This window comes from Xiphophorus couchianus, chromosome 22 (genome assembly GCF_001444195.1).
Source record: "Xiphophorus couchianus chromosome 22, X_couchianus-1.0, whole genome shotgun sequence".
In the NCBI taxonomy this organism is placed as follows: Eukaryota; Metazoa; Chordata; class Actinopteri; order Cyprinodontiformes; family Poeciliidae; genus Xiphophorus; species Xiphophorus couchianus.
In genome coordinates, this window is record NC_040249.1 from 5,197,498 (window position 1) to 5,222,457 (window position 24,960).

Below are 24,960 nucleotides of genomic sequence, written 5' to 3' on the forward strand. Positions count from 1 at the left end.
TGCTGCACAGAGTAAGAACATCGAGCTGGAGACGCGGCCTTGGCCGTATCTTTGTAGTTGTTTTTTTTTTTTTCTGGAAACTCTTCTCGAAAATACGGCAGCTTGGGAGGTGGAAAAACTCGGCGATGTGCAATAATTCACAAATTCTGCAACCACAACATATACATTGCATCCCAAACGTTGGAGTGCGTGAAAGATGTTTTATTTTTATGATACAAGCCAGGATCCATATGGCTTATATATGGTTTACTTCGGCCACAGTCACCAGAACAGCTGCAGGCTGAAGATTTTCAACAACTCACAAACGACAGACAACAACAAACCTGCACGGTTGAGCTCCTTCAACGCTGAATATGGTAAAAATGCCCCAGAGCATGTCTGATCCTTTACCAAAGATATGATAAATAGTGAGAGTTCCTCAAATGTTTTAGGAACAAATAAAGCTAATTTAGTTAGATTGTGTTGGTTCCTTTTAATGGTGGGAGCATATTGGGGCTCTGAATGCACCACAGGGGAGTTTGGGTGGAAACGATGTTTGAACTAGACACCGGTGCGCTTAAATCTGGATATGTGCGGGTTTCACTTCATGTTAACTTTGAAAACGGTATAAAATCTACTTTACTGTTATCCCAAAAGCAGGTAAAGATTCACTGATATACACCTTTGGGGAGGGGGGTACACAAAACAGGAGGAACACACAAGGACAACACCTAAAAAAAAGAGAAGCGGAAACAAAAATGGATCCAATGCTGTGATGTGGCCTCCTGTCAGTTGCCTTTTCAGATTCTTCTCAAACCTCTACATGTTAATTCAAGTCACAAAACAAAACGATGTGAACTATGAATAAACTCGTCTCTTTTGTCCTGCAGCACTGCTCTGTATCGATCCCCGAACTGTTCCAGCTTCTCTCCGACGGCTCTTGCGTCAAAGGTTGCTCTATTAGAATACCTGCAACTTTAACTTAATTGCATAATCCTCATCATCCACCTCTCGGCGCTCTCTCTCACTCCCGCTGTCTCTTTCTTTTTCCTCCCTGTGCTCGCCTTTCTCCCCTGTCCCTTCCCTCTCCATCTTGACACAGTGCACTGAGCCTAATCGTGGATAATTGGGTGGGAGGGGCAGTGGGCCGGCCCTGCCTTTGTGTGCAAAGGGCAAGTGGTCAAGTTAATGGGGCCCTTGTGTCGAGCTGGGAGCACTCTGTCTCTCTTTTTCTCCGTTCGATCATTCGCTCTGCCAGTCAATCTCTGCCTCTCAGTCAACTATTTTTTAAATTTTATTTTACGTCTGAAGCTTTTCCCCTCACTTCCAGCTGTCTCGTGCGTTGCCTTTTTTTTTTACCCCCCTCCCAGGCATTCTTGCGCCTTTCCTCGTAGCATCTTTTCTCCCTTCTCCAGATCTGCCCCCTCGTCTTTTTCAGCCTTTGTCTTCCTCTCTTTGCCGCCGTCTGTAGCTTTTTCTATCTCTTCTCTCTGCCTCTTCAGCACAATGTTGGGGAGGAGAGAACGGACCTCTTTAAAATATCAAAAGACAGATCAGGAGGCCCCACTGGTTTCCCCCTCCTCCTTGCATGAATTCTCCCTCCCTTCTTCTGACAGATAAACAGAAGAGTGAGCCTGCAGGATTAGCTGCTGTGTACTGCCTCTCCTCCCTCTCTATTTTCCTCCAAAAGAGGAGGATGAAAGGGGCGGTGTTGCTCACCGGGCTTGATATCCGTGTATGCGTATAGGCGCATGTGTGTGTAGGGGGGGTGTGTATGTGTGTGCAACAAGCTTAGCACAGAAGATGCTATTGTGTTTGAAACACACGCCGCAGAAAGTTTAAGTCTGAGGAAAACTTTACTACTTTGATCGGCGTTTAACTTTCAGAATGGAAACCTAGAGAGAGAAAAGAAGCACATTACGATAATTTTGTACAGATTTGTTGTGCAGATTATAATAAGCTGCCTTCCTAATCTTATACAGTAGTGACAACATGCACATACAAATTAAAAGGAAAAAAAGAAAAGTCCAGATTTAGTGAAGGAAAAATATTTTATTCGATCAGAAAAACCATGAACATCAAAATGATTTTCATCACAGCAAAGCAAAAAGCTCATCCTCTTTTCTGAGTCAAATCTATTTGACTTACATACCCTCCTCACTTCTACTTTTTTTGTTTTGTTTTTGTCGCGTCTGTTTGAGGCCTCAAATTCACACGCAGTGATAAACAGGACACTGAACTGAGCAGTTGTTGCTCTAATAACAATGAAATTATAGATTCAAACATGTAATTCACACATATTAGGTATGAGCTGATAGATCGTTCAGCAAGAGTTTCAATAATAATAAACAAGATATGCATTTTCTACTATGTCAAATATTGTTTTTCCGTTATGGCTAAAATTGATGCTGACGCACATGATGAAGAAAACGCAGCTGAGTTTGCTGACAGTGGTCCGGTTCAAGAATGAAAATCAGTTACATCCATACACGGACTGAAGTTTAAGGTCGAACTCTTCCGATGCAGATCAGCCATGCGTTTCTAAGGCATGTTTACATATCCAAGATGGATATTATCGATAGCTGTGCTGCTGCTGTCGCAGGCGTGACGTGAGCTACGGCTTAAGCCAGGCTGCCGCAGATTTCTTGGGGACACGTCGAATAATTCAGTTGCACGTCGCGACTCAGGCGCCGCGTAAACTGTGCAATGTGTCGCACTGCTGCAAAACTGACAAAGTGCAGCGAAAGCTCCTGAACCGGGCAGCTTGCCCCCTCTCAGACGCAGTAAAAACACGAAGCCTCAGAGCGACTGACTCGGATTTCTGGTCCCCACAGTGAGTGAAACTACTCATAAATGTCACGATTCCAAAGCCCACTTAGAGGAATGATTGGGCGAGTTCATTTTACTGTAATTAGTCAGATCTTCTACAGAATTAGGACTGAAAGGACTGAGGCCATCCTAAGGTGAGCTGATCTCGTCCTACGAAGCAAAAATGATCTGCTTTGAAAGTAAGAGCATTTGGTTTATTTATTTAGAAACTTAATTATACAGATATACTACTTCTGATTACTAAAAATACTTTCAGAAATTATTTAATTTCTCACAGATTGTGTGAAAGACATTTAGCTTGAATTGTGAATTCTTCAGTAATCACAAATACTTTATTTTATTTTATTTTTTTTTATGGTGCCTCTGTGTTTTAAGGCAGCATGAAATTAGAGCCAGCTTGAAATGAATGCAAACAAAAAAAAAATTTAACGCTGAAAGTTTTCATTTATGCTTTTAAACAGTGCTTACTGGCTATAATGCTGATTTGTTTAATACCAAACACTTTAAACTGACAATAATACTAGTCAAATCATGGTAATCCCGCCGTATTCGTCTTTATGTATAGAAGATTATTTAAGAAATGATTATCTTTATGGTTTGGTAACAGTGTGATTAAAAACTTTCCCACGTGTTTTTGAAATGACATTTCAATCATCAAAACAGTGACACCGCTTTTATAACGTCCTTTTTTTTTTTTTTACTGAGGCTGATTATTTTGTGTGAAATGTAAACAGCAGCCACTAGGGAAGTCCTGCACAGCTTCTTGGCTGTCCTGTACGTCAGTGGATCACAGTGTAATGTGGAAACGCGTCGCGAGCCACAACACACACCTTCATACCTGCAGCTTTCCCGATGATACAAGAAACAGGAAGCCAGACGATCTGTGACAAAAACACCTGAGAACAGTTGGTTGATAAAAACGTGTCATTGAATAAACTGAAGAAGCAAACATCTGTAAGGTTGTGAATTTAAGAGATAAAGATATAGATATGTGTATCGTATAACTCAGAATCAACACAGGATTTGGTTCCAGTTCCAGTTTGATACTCCAGATGATTGTTCTCCAGCAACTAAAGTTTCCAGATTTTGTGGAATCTTCCAGACATTCAGGCATTCTGCAAAGGCGGCCGCAGATCATAAAATAGTCACTATGGTAACAGAAGGGTCATGAATCTGACATATTTTACTTATTGCACACTTTGTCCTCTGGAGAAACACTTTATGTATTACAATTTACTTATTTTTTCAAAGGTGCCATGGCAGCAACGTTTATTGCTACCTGGTAAAGATGGGAAAGAAGGCTTCAGATAAATTCACATTATTATTATTTTTGTATTTACATCATCTCACAGTGAAAATTGTGAAAAATCCTACCTTTATTTTGAGTAAATCAATTTAGAGTAGACTTTAGATCAGGCCTAAAAAAATTCAACCTGACCCGGCTCGAGCCCAGAGGCGTTGTGTCTGAGCTCGAAGTCTGAGCTCCATCTTGTCGCTTGTTGTAACCTCAGCGTGAGTCAAGGGCAAATCGTCTGGGATGTGTTTAATTTACGTGTGATATAAATATGACGTGACCGCATAACTATAGACAGTGAGCAGGATGATAATGGAGGCAAAATAAGCCTCTAAAACTCCAGCAAAACTGTAGCAACCAATGACAGGTCCAGCTCACTGAGTCTCCATAGTGACCTCCTTTTCCTTTTTAGAGTGATGCCAGAAACACAAGCTTTTCTATCACACCGTGTCAAACGTTAGCATCGTGAGCTTTAAGAAAAATCATGCAGATTGGGTCAGAAGTGTTTCGCATTCGTGTTTTATGCAGAAATGCGATCAGACAGAAATGTTGATATTTCTATTCAACTAGCTTCCACTATAGGGTTTTTCCTCAAAACAGATAAGTGTTTTGAGGAACACTTATCTGACGTGTTGAGGAAATATGTACACTTGTTTTTCACTAAATAACTACTATAATAAGACAGTCAAATGGCTAAAAACTCCCGAATGGGAATTGCAACACTGTTGTTCATGGAGGCTGTCTGTAGAAAAGCGTGGCGCTCCCTCTGTGACCGTTTCGTAAAACCAACATGGAGGATCCAGAAGGGGAACATTGGCGGTGGTCTGCAAACATGTGACCTCACGCCGTTTGGGTTCGCATGATACATGTGTGAGCCTTTAGCACTCAATGCTAGACATGACGGAAGATCTGTAATGCTATGATGGCCTGCTTTTCTTCCAAATAAATGCTAAGGTAACACTATACATGGGATTATACACTTTCTTAAGTAGATAGAAAGAAATGTTGAATTAAAAAAGTCTGCAAGAGTCTACAGAAATGGTCTAACAAATGACCCAGTTCCACAGTCATCTCTTTCTCCAGATTTAAATCCTGCAGAAGGAACCTGAAGAGACTATAAGATAAAAACGTCAAGGATTCCTCTCTCTAAAATGTTACAGCAGAAGATGAATCGCTGTTCTAGTAGCAAAATCAGATTGTACAAAATATATAGAACATTAACTTTGTGTTTTTCCCCACTAGGGGCGACTGTGGCGCTTCAGTAGAGTAGTTGTCTTACGATCGGAAGGTTGTAGGTTCGATTCCAGCTTCCTCTTGCCACTTGTCGATCTGCCTCTGGGCAAGGCACTTAACCCCAAATTGCTATATAAGTTCAGTCCATTTAAAACACTCAAACAGATTTTCAGTCTGAGATAACCCTACTTCAATAACACATAAATTTATTTTTTAAGTCTTTACCAATAAATGTCACCAAAACCAAACCGAAATAAGTTTGTTGCGCTCGCCAGCACAGAATACCGTCACTTGGAAAAGATTGAAATAACAATAGCTAATTCACGCACACAATCACAAAAATACATCATTTTCTATTCCACAGTATTGGGTCAATATATACTAGCACAACAGTACTGCGTGAGCTCACAAACCTCTTCAAAAATAATGATACTTGACACAATGAGCCAGGTGTGAAGATTCACACATCAGTAAAATTAGAGTAATCAGCTGCATTTTAGCAACTCAAACTGGAACTGAAGAGGGAAATTACAGACGATGGTTAACAAATTAAGATCAGGTTGTTCCTTTCATCATCACAGCAAACTGTAAAGCAATACCGATAGTGGATTCATAGTGTGTATGCTGGAGATTACTTGTGTTAATTGCAGCAAAATTGCAGTGGAAAAAAAAAAAACATCATATAAAATCTGTGTCTCCTGCAGCAACCGATGCTCTTTTCATTTGAAAGTGCCGTAATGTGTTAATGCGCTGCAGTGCTGTAACGCACACACACAAATTAAGTTCTTTGTACTGACCCCTGGCTGGGCTGAATGAAATGTTTTAAGTGAAATTAAAGGTGGAAACTGAGGAAGCTGCAAATTGCTCCGCGCTGCGAGTCGAAGCCGGCCTCCACGCTGAGCGCGGGAACACAGTGAGCGACGTTCGTTAACAGTGAGTAGTTCAAGCTGGAAAACGCTAATGAATACCTGACATGTACGGAAAACTGTCACGTAATTCACCGTAAGCAGGCGGAATTTCAAGTGAATGCATAGGAATCACAGACCCCTTGTAAAGTCCATAAATCCACAACGGATGGCGAAACTTTTTAACTAGCAGATTAACTGCAAGCTATAAAAGCTGAGTGACCATCTTCTGGACTGAGAGGAGTTGTTTGGAATATGGCTGGAGGTGAAATTAAAAAAAAAAAGAAAATGCAAACAGTGTGGAGTGTTATGTATAGCAAAGAGCTCCCTTATTCCATTTTACTGAGCTTGATTAACAGGTTGAGGTCCTTTGGTCAGGGTGATGAGGAGAGGATAGTGGATGTTTTCATCGTATGCCTGCTTTCCTTCTCTCAGCATCTGAAAAAGGACAAGACGGGGAAAGCAGTGACTAAACACAACACGGCAGAAATCTTAGCGTGACGCTGCACATGTAGGGAAAACACAGCCTGGGGGGGGAAAAGTAGCACTTTAGCGAAACGTGGAGTGAGTGCAAAAACATAGCCTACATGAAACATCATGGACGAGTAAATCTGGAGGTTAAGGACAAAAAAACAAGATAAGAGAATCACGTTTAAGATGAATGGTTTGATAAATATTTGCACGTGCCAGTTCTGGGGGTTTTGTTTGACTTTCGTAGAGAATCACTGAGTTCAATTAGATATTTATTTTGGCTAACACTCAAGTTTTCTGGCACCACAACCTGCTGTTCTTCTGCAAGAACGTCCCAATTAAGGCACAGGAGAGGAAATGTAATTGCATGAAGATCTGGCATAAAGACGCAAAGTGTCAAACTGTTAATTTCTTCATAGTTTTCTTGAGAGAAGTCGGACTTCTTCGTAATTGTTCAAAGTGCTCAGTTGTTTTCCAACGTTCCTAAAGGTTTTTCTGGGTTTTTTTTATTATTTTTTGGTGGACAGTGTGGAGGGGGGGGGGGGGGGGGGGGATACTTTTGAGATTTCATTGGAAGATTTCAGTTCAGTTTTTGCACCAGTTTCTAAATAGCAAAGTGGACAAATGAAGGACAAAAAGAGGAATTGACAGGCCTAGAGTCCAATCTAGTTAAAAAGAAAAAACTGAATCTGAAAGTAAATTTTGTTGGACAGATTGGAAAACCGTTTCAAACACTGATTTTAAAAGCTTTTTTATGTCTGAATTAGCAAGTTATCAGAGTTACTTCAGAAAGCGTTAAGGATTACTGATCACTAGTTGGTTGGAAAAACAATAGGAAGCAATGAAAATCAAAGTGGTTCAATGAAGAGATACAGTAAGGTAACAGGTTATGTTAGATTTCACTTACAGACAAGACTAAACATAATCCTGGGTTAATGAGAGCAAGATTATGACAGTTTTAAAGGGGGAACCTGAGACTCACAAATGAGTTATAGAAATTTTCTATGATACATTTTTAAATATGTGCTTTCATCCAGGTATTAGGACAATCTAGACAGGAAAAATGTTACAATCAATAGGAATAACCCCTGCAGACCCGAATTATAATGTGGAGGTGGTAGAGCTACACTCACATATTTATAGGTTGTTACCATAACCAAATGTTTTTTATGTGTTACTCTGTGTTGGGATAATTTTAAATATTTTATTTTAAGTGTTATTTTTTTTATGTGGTTCATTATTGTTTCTTTGACTTAATTGCAAAAGACTTCTGTCAGCTTTTAAAATTTTGATAAAGTGGACATTGACATTTCTTTGAGAATACGGGAAGCATTCGGGATTGAAATTAATACCCGAGGTTGCGCTTCAGGTTTTTCCCTCGACACTTCTCTCCCTCAGTACCTGTCACACATCCTGCAACACCATCACCTGGTGCTGTGAAAGTGTGAAATCCTCCCTCCACTCCACAACACTTCACCTCACTCTCCTTTTCGCTAATTTCTCTCCCGCTAGATAAATACGAACTCACTGCTTGGATCTTCCCCTCCCTCGTTCTTCTTCGTCCCTTTATTTTGCCATTTATTTTGCTAGCAGCCGCCCCTTTATGTATGTCATCTTCGTGTTGCTTTCCGTCCGGCCTGCGGCCGGTGGTCGAACCTCTGACCTCCAGGGAGACGGTAAAACAACTGAGGAAGGAGGGTAGAACCAGCTGTCTGGGTGTACCGGGGGCAGCTACCGGTCCTCTTTTGCTGAGTCCTCTATGGGGACCGGAGCCAATGTTGGCCAAAGCAGACGCAGCGAGGAAGGAAGTGCTGGAAGGCGTGATGGAGGGATAAAGAAGAAAGAGGGAAAGGTTGGGGGGCGCTTACACCGTGAGGGCTAAGAGCTCGCAGAGGTGAAAAGTTTAACAAGCAAAGCTGTTCCTCCTGATCGCAGGCTACCTAATCAGCTTCATGGGTGGCTGGCTAAATCGGCTCTCTACCCGACCTGCCACCTCACCACCACCTCCCTCCCTATGCTTCTCTCCACCCCACTCCTTTCCAAGGTGCAAGCCATTTATTTTATTGCCACTTTCACCCCAGCCTCCTCTCATTCTGCCTCTACATTTCCCTGCTGCTTCTTTTTTTCCCCTTTCTTTGTCCTGCTTGTGTGGACTAAAAGAACAAAAAAAAAGTGAACAAGGTGGAAAAGGATGAAGAAGGAGGTTGGGAGAGGAGGAAAGAGGTGGAGACAAGGGGAGGGATGGATAAACTGGGTGTCTGGGGTCTCTCTCAGCAGGATTAGGAAACGGAGTATAAGGGATTGGGTGGATGGAAAGATGGGTAGAGGAAGGGATAGAAGGACAGGCTTGAATAAACCAAGAAGTGGGTCGTGATGTAGGAAATGGGAAGATAGAGGGGAGCCGAGGGAGGGAGGGAGAGGGGAGAAAGGTGAAGGGGAGAGGGTCGAGGAAGACATGTTGGCGAAATGGACGATGAGGAAGAGGGTCCTCTGGCAGCTGATGGGGAGAGAAAAACATGGAGGCAGAGAAAAGGAAAGCAGAGAACACAGACACAGTGGGGATACTACTTATGCATGTGAGAGACAGCGATGTAAACGTGTGTGTGTGAGAAAGGGGGGGGGGGGGGGGGGGTAGGCGTGTGTGTATGTGTGTGTCGGTTTGGGAAAAATTAAAATTCATGACTCTCTTCACAACCATTTGAGTAACAAGATTAAGATGGCGGTTTAGAAAATAGTGCTGGCATTATCAGGCTGCTTGCAGTCCCTCCAGCTGCTTGCCTCTCTATTCCACAACAGTGGGGATAAGAGGATAACGTGCCGGCCCTGTCTGCCCGTCCCACCACATGTCTCACAGTCACAATCCAACACACACACACACATAGACCTTAAGACACACTCCCTCCGCACATTGGCCCGCCTGCTTGCCTGCTGTAGGAAGTCCTGAGAGAGTCTGTGTCGCATGGTGAAAATGTGTGTGTTTGTGAAATTGCTGAGTTAAAAAGGCTTGACAAGAACAGCTAAAACACGCACACACTGCTCCCAACACAAACGCGAGCTATATGACTTTTTAGTCTAGCCAGGCGTTCCAGTCATCTGGCAGGAAATTAACAGTTCCTTCATTTAAGAGCTAAGAACTGATCAAATGATTTCACAAAAAAAGAAGATGGACATGTAAATTAAAAGATAATTTATACTATTCAACAACAAATTATGATTATAAAGAAAAACTGTAGGGTTTTATTTGTCAGACCAACCCATAGGTCATCATAAACAAACTTATAAATATCTAAGTTTGTTTAAAATAAAAGACAATAAATGCCAGCTCTGTGACATTTGAATCACTGCTACAAAAACAATAAAACTGTGACTCAAATATTGAAGCAATGACCCAACAATAACATAACATAATTTCACAGCATGTTATCATGACGCTCTACTCACGTCAGCATGCTAGGGGCTTGAAACTGAACCTTATTTAATTTGACGTCAAGTAAGCAACATCTGAACACCTGGGAGCAGTCGTAGAGCATTTCAATTTCATCTCTGGAGAGATGACAGTTTGTCTTTCAATGTCAAAAAATACAGCAACATCAGCACTAAAATAAGTCACAACATACATCAATGAATGTGACGAGACTTGACGTTACACAAACTCCTCTTATTTTAATGATTTCTAAAACTGAAATAATTGGACACTAACTTTTTTATTTTGTGTGAAACAAAGACAAGTTAGGTTAATATAACTTCTGATTACATACTTATATAATGAGTCTCCAGGTGTGTTCCCAAAGCAATGAGAACACGCAGCTGTTTTGCTGTAAAATGTCTGCCTGGCACATTCTGCTGCACTGAAGCAACAGATTACTGATTTTCTTTGCAGGCATTTTTTTTTCTTATTTTCCCCCAAATGTAGCAAAATGACAAAATATATAATACGTATTTAGAAAAGTTATACACAGTGGAAAATGTTCTTTTCTTTTAAAATAAACATGTTCAAAATATGTTTTAAAGCCATTGCAGCACCACAGAGAATGTCTCCATTTTCTATACGCAACTTCTTAGCAAAAATCAGTCAATCTCCTTTAACAAGGGATGAAATCTTAAAATTTCATCCAAAGCAGTCTAAATAGATAACATTTTCAAAAGTATGGCCGATTTACCACATCCCTATTATTTTTTTTTATTATTTATTTATTTATTTTTTCCCCTCCAGGGGGTCTTTTTTGTGGGCTCTAGTGTCCCTTACATGACAGTGGGCTGACAGAAAACGGGGAAGGAGAGGGGGGAAGACACGCGGCAAATATCGTCGGGTCCGGGAGTCGAACCCGCGACGGCCGCGTCAAGGACTCAAGGCCTCCAAATATGGGTCGCGCCAACCACTACGCCACCACGGCACGCCCCACATCCCTATTATTGATTTGAGAAAACGAAAAAAAACAAATGTATAAAGTTTGACTAATGTAAACTTGGTACAAAGTATAAAGTATGTTTATCTTAAGAAATATTGCTTCATGTGTAAATAAAAACTAAGGTAGCAAAGGTAAAGTCCATTCAAAATGTTTAACTCCTGGATTTGTCTGTAAAACAGAGAAACCATCAAAACCAGGACTAAACTAATCTATCAGTATTTTTTATGCCCCCTATTTTAATTTTGTTCTTGGGAGAATATTTGAGATGTACAAACCACAGCAACCAAATTTGTGGAACTTTCCTAAGCATTTCCCTTGATCTATAAATCTGATTTTGAAGTTTTTATCCATAAAAACGACCCTAAAACAACATAAAGAGGTGAAAAACTCGACCGTGAAGAAAAAATACTTCCTGAAAGAATTCAATGTTAAATGTAAGAATTCCGCCTTGAATGTTTCATGTCACTGAAAACCCCACAGAGTTTGGTTTGCTGTCAACTATGACATGCTTTTTTTTTTTTTTTCCTTTTCCAGATTTGATTTCTGTCCCAGAAAAAGAAAAAAACACAACGCAAAAAAAAAAAAAAAAAAAAAGATAATCTGCTGTGCAAATGAGCAGCAGCTGCTCATTGGGATGGGTGCACGCGTGTGTGTGTGCACAGACGTGGTGGTGTATGTTTCCCAGTGATATCATCATGCGGTGTGTGTTTGTGTATAATGTCAAGCCAACATGCTGTCTGAGGGATGTCTGGTCTGTGTAGTGTCGTGATACAGCTTTAGTCTTATGTGCTCACAGTGTGTGAGCTTGTGTGAGGTTTGGTGTATAAAGTGGTCAGTCAGGCACCTTTCGCACACTCACACACATTGCGGTTCTTCAGAGTGTTCATCAGAAGATAGGAGGCTTAATCATCTTTAGATGTGGTGGGTGGGGCCTGGGGGGGCACTTCAGCGTATCCTGATATCCACACAGCACTGTGTGCAGGTGCAACATTTTGCTTTTCACACAGAAGATGCACAAAAATATTCAATGTCAAAATGTAAATGTAATGTTCCCACAACTCAGCTTGGTTTAATGCAATAAATAAAATATTTTAAAACTAATAAATCACTTCGTCCTAGCATTTTGTTTCACCTACTTTCAAATCTTTGGACCTATCAATGTTCTTCACATTGAGTCTATCAGGGATGATAAAAGGCAGTAGAGACATCAGGTATACCGAGAAGCATGTTACTTAACATTTTTCTGCAACAGTTTAATGTATTTCTTTTTTTTTCTTTTTTGCTTTTAGTACTCTTTTGCCAAACTCCATTAATCCTACATCTTCAAAGTTTGCTTTAGAATTTAGACGTCATACAAAACAGCAAATGGAAATCGTTTCAATGTTTAACACAGAACTAAAAATAAATGTTTAGTTTTTGAAAACCCACCAGTTGGGATTTATAGTTGAAATATGAAACGCTGCACACATAAAGTACATTGATGTCTAGTTACACATAGATCGGGTGCAGTGTCCATCACTTCTTATAAACGCAGAAACTAAAACTGTTGGCCAAATGATGAAATGACAGCTACAGTGATACTTTCATTATAATTACTGTTTAATTTTTGCTAAATGTTTTTAGTAACGCCAAATAAGTGCAGGTGAAAAATAAGTGCACTATCTGTCTGTCAGCTAATGAGGATCAGCATATAAAATCACAAAACTGACAAAAGTATTCAGCCACAGGAATATTTTTTATATTATATTGCATAAGTATAGTGCAATCCTGCAAATTAAATGACATCCCTAAAGAGATTCATCATTCAGGGACAATATATATATATATATATATATATATATATATATATATATATATATATATATATATATATACTGCTCAAAAAAATAAAGGGAACACTTTAAGTGTTAAACACCTGTTTAAGTGTTCCCTTTATTTTTTTGAGCAGTGTATATATATATGAATAAAACATTGACTGTGACCCAGTCCTAATGTATGATTATGTCCAGACCGTAGTAGGTAAGGTCTACAGAAAGGGAACATTTTGGACCTTAAAATGTGTGAAGTGTTTCCAGAACATCTAAAGTTGGTGAGGTAAAAAAGAACAGTAAATAGAGGGGAGAAAGGGAGAGATTTTCCTCGCTGAGGTTTAAGCCACTTTAACAGCCACTTTAATGGCTGGTCTGTCCAATTCTCGCACCAGTGTAGGTGAACGCGTGCGTCAATTTAGTCCACTCCTCGCTGTCCTGTTCTTCTGTAGCAGTGTGTGTAATGGAGTAAACAGCTGGACACCACTTCTTTTAACTCAGCCTACTCATGGGCTTTCTGTAGCTCCTTTATCTTTGTTGCTCTCTTTTTCTCCCCTTCCATCTTCGATTCTCACGGTGACCAGTTTAGGCAGCTTGATTTTCCCCCGGGCTAAGCGTCACAAAAAGGTGCACCTTGCTCGGCCTGAACTGTTACTGTTTCCCCTGTCAAGTAGCGGTGGCTTTTGTTACTTTACTATCAAGGTTGGGTTTTAAAGGAGATTAAAAGAAAACTCTCTGGCTTTGGGTGTAATCTTGAGGTTTCTTCTTGTTTCTGATAAGTCTAGAATCCAATAGGGGAAACATCTTGAGTTTCTTTACAGAAAGAACATTAAGTTGCAAAGCTGGACAATACGTATAAGGAAGATAATTACCTTAAAAGCAAAATGTCTAACATCTGTTTTTCCTTCATCAATATAAACAGTGCTCACCATGTTTTATGGGATCTTCTGGTAAAGATGTGCAAAAAGCCTGTTGCTGAAGCATAATCGCACACCAAACCAATTTTCCTTCAGTTCTCTAACATTAAGTACGGTAGATTTCTCTCTTAACGTCCTCCTGAATGTGGTGCTATCAACATAACTCCAGGTCCAGTGCCTTATTTATCATGGTTCCGGTTGTTTAATGTATTTAAACTATTACTTTGGCTACATATCTATCAGCAGGTTTGTGTGACGAGAAATGTCCTCATAGGCGTTTCCTAAAATCAAAAAGTCACCGCAGACCTGCCGGCCTTGCTGCAATGATACGTTCTCCTGTTTCTCCCATTTTGAAGAGAGACTGAGGGAAGTGGTTTTCTGTGTCACGCCAAATCTAGAACCGAGAGACACAGGAAGACAGCAAAAGCGAAAGTCAACTTAGAAATGAGTGACTCGGTATCTGTTGACCCAAAGCCTGAAAGACCTGTCTTTCTGAGGAAGAGAGTAATGCATGTGGAACATCATGTTCATTCTTTGGTGGTTGGAGGTTCCAGCTTTTGCAGTTATACTCGGGGTTGGACACAGTTTTCATGAATACATTTCATAATTCCAGAACAAATTTCTTCCAGACTATTTGTTCAGGGGAAAGAAGGGAGGAAATATTGCTTCATTGACCTTGATAGTCAGTAGCTCCATTAACCATAAAATTGCCAATTTGAAATTAAGAAATCAATTTGCTAAATGGAAAGACGGCAATTTTTAAAAAACAAAACAACTTTTAGGATGAAGAGGGTTTGTTTTTTAGCTATATCAAAAAGGATGTATTTCGCAAATTAAACACTGTTTTTGCAATTGATTCAATGAATGAATCAATCAAATTTTATTTGTATAGCGCCTTTCAGCAACAAGGCATTTCAAAGTGCTCTACATCATAAAAACACAAAATTACAAAGTCATAGAACACACAGCCAACAACATTAATCAACAATCTGATGTGCAAAATGTAATGTTTCATGATTAGGTTTCAAAAGCTACTCTAAACAGCTGAGTTTTTAGTCTAGATTTAAAGGAACTCAGTGTTTCCGCTGTTTTCTGGAAGTTTGTTCCAGATTTGTGGTGATCAACAACTGGATGTTACTACTGGCAAAAACCACAAAGAAGACAACAGGAAGTGGTAAGAGGACGATGGTTTCATTTTTGTTTGTTTTGGGGTTTTTTCGGACGATGCACAGCTGGCTCCACCAGAGCTCTCACAGCATCGCACAGTTCATAAAACGTTTTGTGTCATTCAAATGTGTTCAGTCCATACCTCTTCTTTAAAATCCCTACATACTTAGACGCTCCCTAGAATAAGGGATTTGTCCCTCCAAAGCCTGAATAAAATGCAGACGTCTCCTCTGATGGCTGATATGTGGTGAGCGCTAGCTAGCGCCATGGCTGAGTTATAAATATATTTCATGCAACTGTTTACACCCGTCATTTCCATAATTTTTAATGACTTGCTCCGTGAACAAGATTATTCACAAGTGATTTTCATTTCATTTCCTATTTAGTGGGAACACTGCAATTGCAAAGTTGTGTTTTTTGACATTAGCGACAGAGATTTGCATACATTTGTAATGGAAACACAGATAATAATGCAATATTATTGTATTACAATATCAAGGAAGAAAGAAACCGTCTTAATAAAGTAAAAGAAATGCTACATTTATTTTACAGGAACCGTCACAGCAGCCGATAATTGTCACATCCCATTATTTCTTTATGTTGCAAAGCAGACGACTCCAGTATGCTAAATGTTTCCGTCTGAGTTTATGCTCCAGCTATAGAAGAAGAATTTATTTTAACGCTATTTATGCAAAGGAATGCCGATAATGGCGGGGTTTGATTCAGTCAGTTTTCTTTGGTCTCTTACCTTTAGATGAACATCCCAGACCTGAGCGTCGTACTGCTGGTGTTGGCAGACGCACAGACCGGCCTGCTGGGCCAGCCGACAAAACAGTGTTAGAGTTTCACCTCTTCCAGGAGCAAACACCAATGCCATGCCCTGAGTGTGAAAAATAAAAAACTTATAATCATAATTTTTTTTCTTCTCAATTTAGAACATTGAGCTGAAAAAATAAGGTAACTCACACAATGTATCATAGCTTATTTCTGGGTTTTTTTGTAATGCCTAAAAGCCATACATGTTGCACAATAAACAAAACTATAAGTTAGAGAAAGAAAGAATGAAAGAAGGAAAAGTAGAATCAAAGTAGTGTAAGTGAGCACGTGCATCACAGAAATCCTGCAGACGCTCAGAAGCTTAGTAACAGGTTCAAAGCTTCTTTGTAATCCTTCAGCTTTCAGTTTCATTTCATGTTGATTTTTCTTTTTTTTCTCTCTCTCTCTCTCAATTAAATGAAGCGACGACGGATGCTGACACAACCTCAAACATTCAATAAACACACAAAGAAACGCACAATCACACATCACGGGTTAGAAGTACACAAAAGGCAATGAAAACAGCAGGATCACTTGCTTTGACAGATGATAATTCATCTGCATATCCAGTCGGATTCTGTCTTTTTTTTTCTCCCTCTCTCTCTCTCTCCTTTTTTTTTTGTTCTCTGTCTAAAAGCGACAAAAGCAAACAAACAGATTCCTTCCAGCTCTAATCAGCTGAATAAGAGGATACAGCCCAACGGATGGACCACCTTTGTCAGAAACAACAAATTAGTGCCATTAGAAGGGAGAAGTAATTGCTTTGTTAATTGTTTAATCAGCTTAGCAAATTATTAAATATTTGCCAAAGCTTGTTGTGGCAGCAACACTCTGATGGCCCACACTCAAATCATATTAGCCCCCCGAATTATCTCCGCCGGATTAAAGACAGAGACACGAAGAGCCTTAACGCACAGCTGTACGGCAGCGGCCAGATGTCGCGCCCGTCATTTGTCAGCTTTCAGCATTAAAACCACGGCAGCTCACTTATCCCGTCAGCAGCGTGAAGGCAAACTACTTCTGTCGCTACCTTCGTGTCTGCACCGTTTCTCTAAGGCGCATTTCAACATTCAAGTTTAAATTTAACGCCTACACGAATCGTTAACAATAACCAAGCAGATTCCTTACTCAAATAACATGTGAACATTTGCATGTGACTTTAAAACCTTTCAATAGAAGCTGTGGAAGCTCACAGAAACATTAAGTTAAGTTTCGGGAGCAGAATGCTTCCACAAGTTTGTTGGGAAGTCTGGTGGTCTGGGAATAAATTCCTTTCAACACCGTTTCCTGTTTCCCTGGATTATTTGGGTTTTTGTCGTTTTCTCACATGTGATTTGCCAACTGACTTCCTCAGTCGAAAGGTTAATTTAAGACCAAACATGGGAATTCAGTATGTATTCAGATCTTTTAGGATCATAGATAAGGGTATTTACACAAAAAAGAAGAGGAAGGATGAAGTCATTTTATGCTAGTGTCCTGAGAAGCTTTAGAAGAGTGATTGGATATTTCATCTGTTCACCATTTCCTACTTTTGTAGTTCTCTACACGACTTTTTCTCGGTGCAAAAAGCTGCCATCTTTGATGAGTGTTTCACACCTGCTTAGTCGATTGGTGATTTAAAGTACATCCTTCTATACTTCCAACTCTCTGCCGTACAGAAATGTGGTTCTACGACTACAGAAATAAAGTACAATGTGGAATAAACTCATGACGGCATGCTAGCAGCTCATGAACAAGACAGAATCATCAGGCCATTAAATCAGCGATGAACAATCTTTGATTTTAGGAGGGTATATTTTGCCAAGGGGTGAATTAATTTAACTCTTGTTAAAGTTATCAAAATTCATTGAGAAACTGTTTAGGATTTTATTTTATTTTAAAAACATAATCCTGAGTCCTTGCAATCAAGTTTTTACACTATAGTTATATTCAAAAGATGTAAAGACAAAAAAAAAAAAAACATTCAAATCAACAAACAAACCAATAGAGTTGACAGAGTTTCTTATTTCAGCTGACTTCACAAAGAATCACACCTAATCAGACGGTTTTGCGTTTATGATTGTTTCTGCTAAACGGACCTAAAGTTTAGCCTGAAAGTATTCATACGCCTGCCAGATTTAGCTTTGAAATTAATTCAATCTAAAAAAATAAATAAAATAACTTGTTTCTTATGAAAAATCTCAAAAGCTAACAAGAACATGCATAAGGGGTAAGATTTCATTACGTATGAACAAAAAAAATGTAAAATATTTACAACCTTCCTAATAATAAATAAATTCCACTACAGCAGCTGTATAATTTCTTTGTATCATTATTCCCTTCTTCTTCTTCTTCTTCTTCTTCTTAACATCTCCATGCTTTATGTAGCATTTTCCTGAACTGATCTCCCTATGGCAGCTTGGCCTCTGCACTTGAACAAACCCCGTCTTTCCTCAGATGAACTGAATCTCAACCCTATCTCTTCCACCAACACCCCCATGTTTGCTTTGACTGTCACAGCATGGGGTCTTATCGCGGGGCCAAAAGGGAGAAGTTGCCTTGGATTCATGATTAAGGGAACGGAAGAGGAAGACCGAGATCAGAGCGCCGCATTCAAGTTGATCATAATAAGCATTAAAGTATTACATGATATTAACCCTGTTAGTTTATTAATGTGTGTAGGGTTTGGGTGGTGGGGGAGTTGCCTAATTATGATTGAGAGAAAGGGGGGAGGTGAGTTAGGAAGGAGAAGATAAGCAGATATATACAGTAGACACACAGGAACACACACACACACGCGCACGCACTTACGTTGGGTCGCAGTAATCTCCTTATGGCATCAACCAGACAGGCTCTGTACTGGTCGAGAAACAAACTGAAAGGGAGATGGAGGCTCAGGTTAGAATGAGTTCTGCAGATGGCAGGGCCGATAAAGCCGCAGGCTATTTATTTATTTTTATTTTTTTGCTTTGTTTTCTAATAAATTCGCAGAGAGGGAGAGGAGAAAAACAATTTGCATGAGTAAGATGCTCTCGGCCCGTTTTCAACAAGCAGCCAGCTCAGCCCGGTGTCGAGGCACTAAGAGGAATACAGAAGGTCAAAAAAACATCCAGCATGCACAGAAAGCATCGTCGACAGATATATATATACTGTATATTCAGTACGGACCAAAAGTTTGGACACACCTTCTAATTCAATGGGTTTTCTTTATTTTCATGACTATTTATAAGGCAATAAATCCCACTTATTAACCTGACAGGGCAGGTTGACCTATGAAGTGAAAACCATTTCAGGTGACTACCTCTTGAAGCTCATCAAGAAAATGCAGAGTGTGTGCAAAGCAGTAATCACAGCAAAAGGTTGCTACTTTGAAGAAACTAGAATATAAGGGATATTTTCAGTTGTTTTACACTTTTTTGTTTAGTGCATATTTCCACATGTTATTCATAGTTTTGATGCCTTCAGTGTGAATCTACAATGTCAATAGTCATGAAAATAAAGGAAACTCATTGAATTAAAAGGTGCGTCCAAACTTTTGGTCTGTACTGTATATACATTTTGTTGTTGCCCCGTCAAAATGCTACAACGGCACCTTGAAAAATATGAAAGCAGTACGCAGATTAAGAGGCGAGGATTAAACTGTCTCAGTAAAAAGTTGAAAGAAACACATTTCAGCAGCAAACAATAACAGCGTTGAGGGAGAAGTCAAATTTATAGCCCTGATCTCTTGGAAACAAAAGAATTCATTTGTATTAATACAGAAGTAGAGCATCATTATTCTAGTATTTATAAGTAAAACAAGCATTTCTGCTTTACATTACAAAAACTCGAGTTTCCTCCTTTAAACAGAAGAATCCCCACAGTGTTGATACAGACTGGGAACCGCTGACAGGATGCAGCGTAACAAAAATCACAATAATTATAAACAGAGTAACTGCCTATCCACAATGACAAATTTAAGCCATTATGCAACTGATATAAAGTCTCTCTCTGTGTGTGTGTGTGTGCCTCTGGTCACAGATAAGGAGGGAGTAATTTGACTAAAATGCAACAATCCGGTGCACATTTGACATAATCCCGCACATCCGTCCACCTGGATAGTGGCGTGGCAATCTGGACTCCGTCCCTCCCGTTATGGTCTCCACCTTTCCTCTTAGAAAATCCTATGAGCTCCGTCACGCACGAAAAGTGCTCAAACCAGAACGCCTCTGTTCTGCCAAAGCTTCCACAGAATTGTGTTTATTAAGGTGCTTTAATCTGTCAAAACTACAATTAATGCAGCTTGACAGACTAATTTATGTGTTCCATATTGGAACCAAAAGAAAATACAGGATGTGTTTGTATATGAGGAAAATGTATTGTTCTTTTAAGGGCTGACAGAAGTTTATTTGACTGTAGAGGTGAGAGGTTTCTGTTTGGGTTATTTTGCCAAACATATCAAATCACAGGAAAAGTGAGTGGCAAGGAAAACAAGGAAGTGAGCTCGTTGGGTGGAGGTAACAGCTGAGAAACACACACACACAGGCCAAGGGAAGGTCAGAGTGTTATTCAGGGGGCAACAGTTTACCAGAAGAATGAAAAAGCTGCTGCCATGACACACAAACGGTGATGCTGTGATAAGAAATGCAACTATAATAGGGATAGAAATCATTAGCTAGGAAATAAAGTGAATCTAGATTCATTCAAAATTGTAATTTCACATAAAATATATAACTAACTGAAAAAAAAAACATACAAGAAATTAAAAGTCTACCAAAACCTCCAACATAGATTAGGCAAGTGATGACATTCGTCGCAAAAATACTACGAAATTATTTCAAAGACAGCAGTGCGTCAGTCAATAGATGTTAATTATGAAGCTAGGCTCATCACAGGAGGTTTTATGAAGTTCACATTTTTCAATTTTTTCACGACAATACTTCCAATATGGAAGATTTTTTAGTAGAGAAAACAAGATGAAGCCATCTATAACACACAGTTTGAATGTCAGGGTCACGCTCCCGAATTAAGTCGTCTTCCCCCTCAGAGGGCTTCCAGGTCACTCACGATGCACCCAGACAGTCGGGGCCCCATTGTCTGGCCGTGACCCCTCCCATCCAGAAAAGCCCAGTGAACTCCCGTTTAACCTGACTGGAGGTCGAAGGTCAGAGCGCGGCTGTGTGAGACCGTGTTTAAGTATTGCTTCTATATCTGTCTGCTGACACGTAGGCCTACATATTTGTAAAGGATGTGAGGGTGAGACTGTGGAAACGAATGCGATCCGTAAAGCCTCATTCCTCAGATCGACGACAAGTTTGAAACTGTGACCAAATAAAGTCTGAATAAATTGAAGAGGTATTTGATTTAAGGAAATATTTACAGATATAAATGTGGAAGTGGTTATCATTTCTTTTTTTGAAATGAAAAAAAAAAGAAATGGCCTTTATTTGAAAGTGCTCAGACAGGAAAGTAGGTAATGAGAGATGTACGACAAAGGACAAAGGTCACCAGTCCAGGAATCAAACCTGCGACGGCCACGTCAAGGACTATGGCCTCCTTATGTGGGTTGTGCTTAACCCCTGCGCCACCACAGCACCCCAAGTAGTAATTGTTTCTAAATGTCTTGTATCACCAGTGTGATGTCTTTCAAAAGATTTTTTTTCTCACCAGTTGCATTTATTTGATAGCGCCACAGAAAAGTTGATAAAAGAGATGCAGTAAAAGTCTGAGCTGGCAGTCAAACCTGCACAATCTGTGTCAAAACTTTTGACTTTTAACAACATGGTATTCTGGATAAAGTAAGCTACTTTATGACATAATATAACTCTCTTCTCTTTTTTTCATGCTTAACTCATCATGTTGGGATAAAAAGTCAGTTAATAGCTAACAGTTCCTGATCCAACAGGCCAAAATCAAATGACCCAATTTGCTCAACAGCAGGTAATTCAGGTCCTGAGAGGTCTGGTAACCAAATAATCTTTAGATTCAGGTGTGTTGCATCAAAACGTTGCAAAATATTATCTTGTGAGGACTGGATTTGCTCTAGTGGTCAAATAATTATTGGCCGACTAATCAGAAGCAGCCACGTTAGCATGCCACACAGAGTGAATCTTCATTAGTGCAGACAGAGCATCTGTGTTGTACAGCGTGAGATTAACTTAGCCTGCAACATTCTCTCATTATAATTTCTCTACGTGTCCAGAAAATGTTGCAAAACCAAGCTTGGCTGGAGATCAAACTGTACAGACCCGTTCAATAAACTGTAATATTATTGGAAAGCCCATTTCTGGAACTTTATCACCAAATGAAGCACATTAGATAAGTTAATTACACACAGATGGATGTTTCAAGGCCGTTACTTGTGTTAATTATGGTGATTTTCCACTTACAGCTAATTAAAACAAACCACTCTAAATACTAATATAGGCCTATACCAATAATAAAAAGAAATTTAGGTCAGGTAGACACTGCTTTCTGCAAGCGGTGTGTTTGCAGAAAGCAAAACGGCTCACACTTTCAAACCCCTCAGGGGGCAAAAGGCCAATCTTGCCGCATAAAAGAATTTTTAGAGAGGAACTGTTTTACTACAAAAAAGATTGATTTTTATGCAAAAAGAAAAAAAGAAATCAGGCAGAATTTATTTATTTTACAAATATCTTTGTGGGGAATTAGGTTTCTTCTCCACAGTGTGTAATTTCCATGGTTAAACTCACTGCATGTTCATCAATATAAGTGTTACTCATTGTTTTCTTAACGGTGCTCTCCCTCATGTTTTGATGTGTAATCACCACAGACGGATGATCCGAATTAATGTCAGAGTCTGAGATGAGAAGGGAAGAGTTTATTTTGTGTGATTTGTGAATGAATACATCTTGTATTGCACCATGAGAGTGACAGGATTCATTCGAAAGTTGCAAATATTATAAATATTCATTAACAGCACGGTGTACATGACAGATTTCGGTGGAAGTAGTGGCCAATCGCTGAAAGGTAGGGTGAATCTGGCACAGGTCGTCCGTCTGTCACAGACTCAAATATACATCTAATAAGAATGCAAGCATTTGTGTTTTAGAAAAGTGACACCGCTTAATTTCATCTTCTTTTTTAAAAAAATCTTCTCTACAGTACCACTGACACACGTGATCAGACAGACGTCTGCATGCCAGGAAGCCAACACAGTCAGCTTGAGCGAAGCTAAAACGCAGCAAAGCCAGCAATTTGTCACAAACAAAAACCGCATGCACACATGGACTATTTCACAATGATGCAGACACAGAAGCAGAGCTTTATCTCAACGCACACACACAAGCAGAGTCTGGAGAAGGCAGACATTCCGAGCGTCCCGGCCAAAGATTCCTTGCCATCCACATGTCCAATGCAGGAATCCCCCTCTCTCCAGGTCTCCCCGTGTCTGCCAGCCATAAAAGTGAGGAGACAGATGACACTCCAGCAATTTGTGTGTTTCCCAATGCTTACTCCCGGTGAGCAGATTGTTTTGTTGCCTATATTGTGTCTTCGTGCACATTTAAATGTTTATTTGTCTGTAGCATGGACAACAGAACCACCTCATTTTTATTTAAATCTGCAATTGAATCTTTAGCCGTGTTTATTAGAAAAATAATTGTGTTGCCCAACATGTACAATAAGGAACTTGGAAAGGTGTGCAGTTCAAATTTCATCCCACATGTTAGATCTGTCTCGAGATGCCGTTTAACTTTCTAGCAACACGATTTCACCGAAGATGGAAAGAGAATCGCAAGAAAAGGGCACAAAACTGGCAGCCGAGTCAAACTTTCCTTCCTTCCTTCCTCCTCTCTTCTCAGCAGTAGATCCACTGTAACTGGTAGAAGCTGTAATTAATTGGAGTGCAATTTGCTGCTGTTGACCTTTTCGAAGGTGATCGTCACAACGACTCGCGCGTTAATTCGACAGCCGTCGCTCTCCGGCTGCCGGCAGCGCAATCATCGCACAAATCGCTCGCTTGCATTTACATGCGGAAAAAAATTGGGGGACCACACAGAAAAACAACCTCCAGCTCTTGCGCACGCGCGCGGCTTCGGCTTTGAGTTCTGCTGTGATAAATGGGGGGAAAAGAACCTGTAATATCGAAACCTCACATACAATTTACTGCGGACTCAGACATTCTGCTTCTGTCTGTCACGCAAATGTGCCAGTCCGCTGTAAAATATCCTCTTTTAGCTGCTTGCACCCCCTCTCTCTATGGGTGTTGTACCTGACTATTACCTGTAATGACCATGACATTAAAATAATGATAATGCCATTTGCTAATGCAGCACTTAGCACACATTGCACACACTTATGCAGAGAGATGCACACCCTTATGCAACCTGGATTTCTTCAGTGTTTGTGAAGTTGGAAAATGTGTATCCCCCCCCTCCCCGTGCCCCTTTAAGAGTTTTAACACAACTGCCCACATCAGGAATTACTGGGACTGTGTTAGTGGGACCACCCAAAGACTGAAAGAAGGTGAGAGGCTTAAGAACACAGCCACACTTTCAAATCCTCCACTTGGAAAAAAAGATGAGATAGGTCATCTTTCTGAGGGAGTTCTGGGTCTGCCTTTAGGGTCTCCTCTCAGCGGGATCTGCCAGGAGACGCTTTAGAGAGAGCCACCCAGGAGGCGTCATGATCAGATGCCCGAACCGCCTCAAAGTACTTCCTTTGATGCATCGGAGAAGCAGCGCCATTCCCAGGTTTGACCCACATGGTGGACCTCCTCACCCAATCTTTGGAGGAATCTCAGGAACTCATTGTCACAGACATCGATCCATATCTCATGACCAAACATAAGGGTCGAAATGTAGACGGACCGCTAAATTGAGAGCTTTTATTTTTGCGTTTCCTAGTTAGCGGATTAAGTGGCACGAGGATGACAACAGAACCACCTCAGATGCAAAAAGCAAAGGCAAGATACCGAGCTCTCAAACCAGACAACCCTCCACTCCAAAAAACTATCACTTGACTTCATTTCTATTCATCCATCAAACAGGATTGTGACAAGAGGCAGTCCTCTAGCAGAATCTGCTCAATTTTGTGTTGAGAAGAAGGATAGAAAGTTTTCCTGGCTCCTGATACACCTACAACACTCACCATAAAATTCCCCAGGCCACACCACATGTGGTCTCGACAGCTAAACTACCACAATCTTCTCAG

At 40.2% G+C, this 24,960-nt stretch overlaps 1 protein-coding gene across 1 annotated transcript in view; it reads right to left on the reverse strand.

Annotated features, from left to right (window-relative positions):
* Positions 1 to 2,011: 2,011 nt before the first annotated feature.
* camkmt (calmodulin-lysine N-methyltransferase) overlaps positions 2,012 to 24,960 on the reverse strand; it is a 110,284-nt gene continuing 87,335 nt past the window's right edge. Inside the window, exons 9-11 of the mRNA XM_028006154.1 lie at positions 18,619 to 18,682; positions 15,761 to 15,892; positions 2,012 to 6,678 (exon numbers count right to left, since the gene is read on the reverse strand). Of these exons, the coding sequence (XP_027861955.1) occupies positions 6,580 to 6,678; positions 15,761 to 15,892; positions 18,619 to 18,682 (295 nt within the window). The 3' untranslated portion in view covers positions 2,012 to 6,579. The remainder of the gene's footprint in view (positions 6,679 to 15,760; positions 15,893 to 18,618; positions 18,683 to 24,960) is intronic.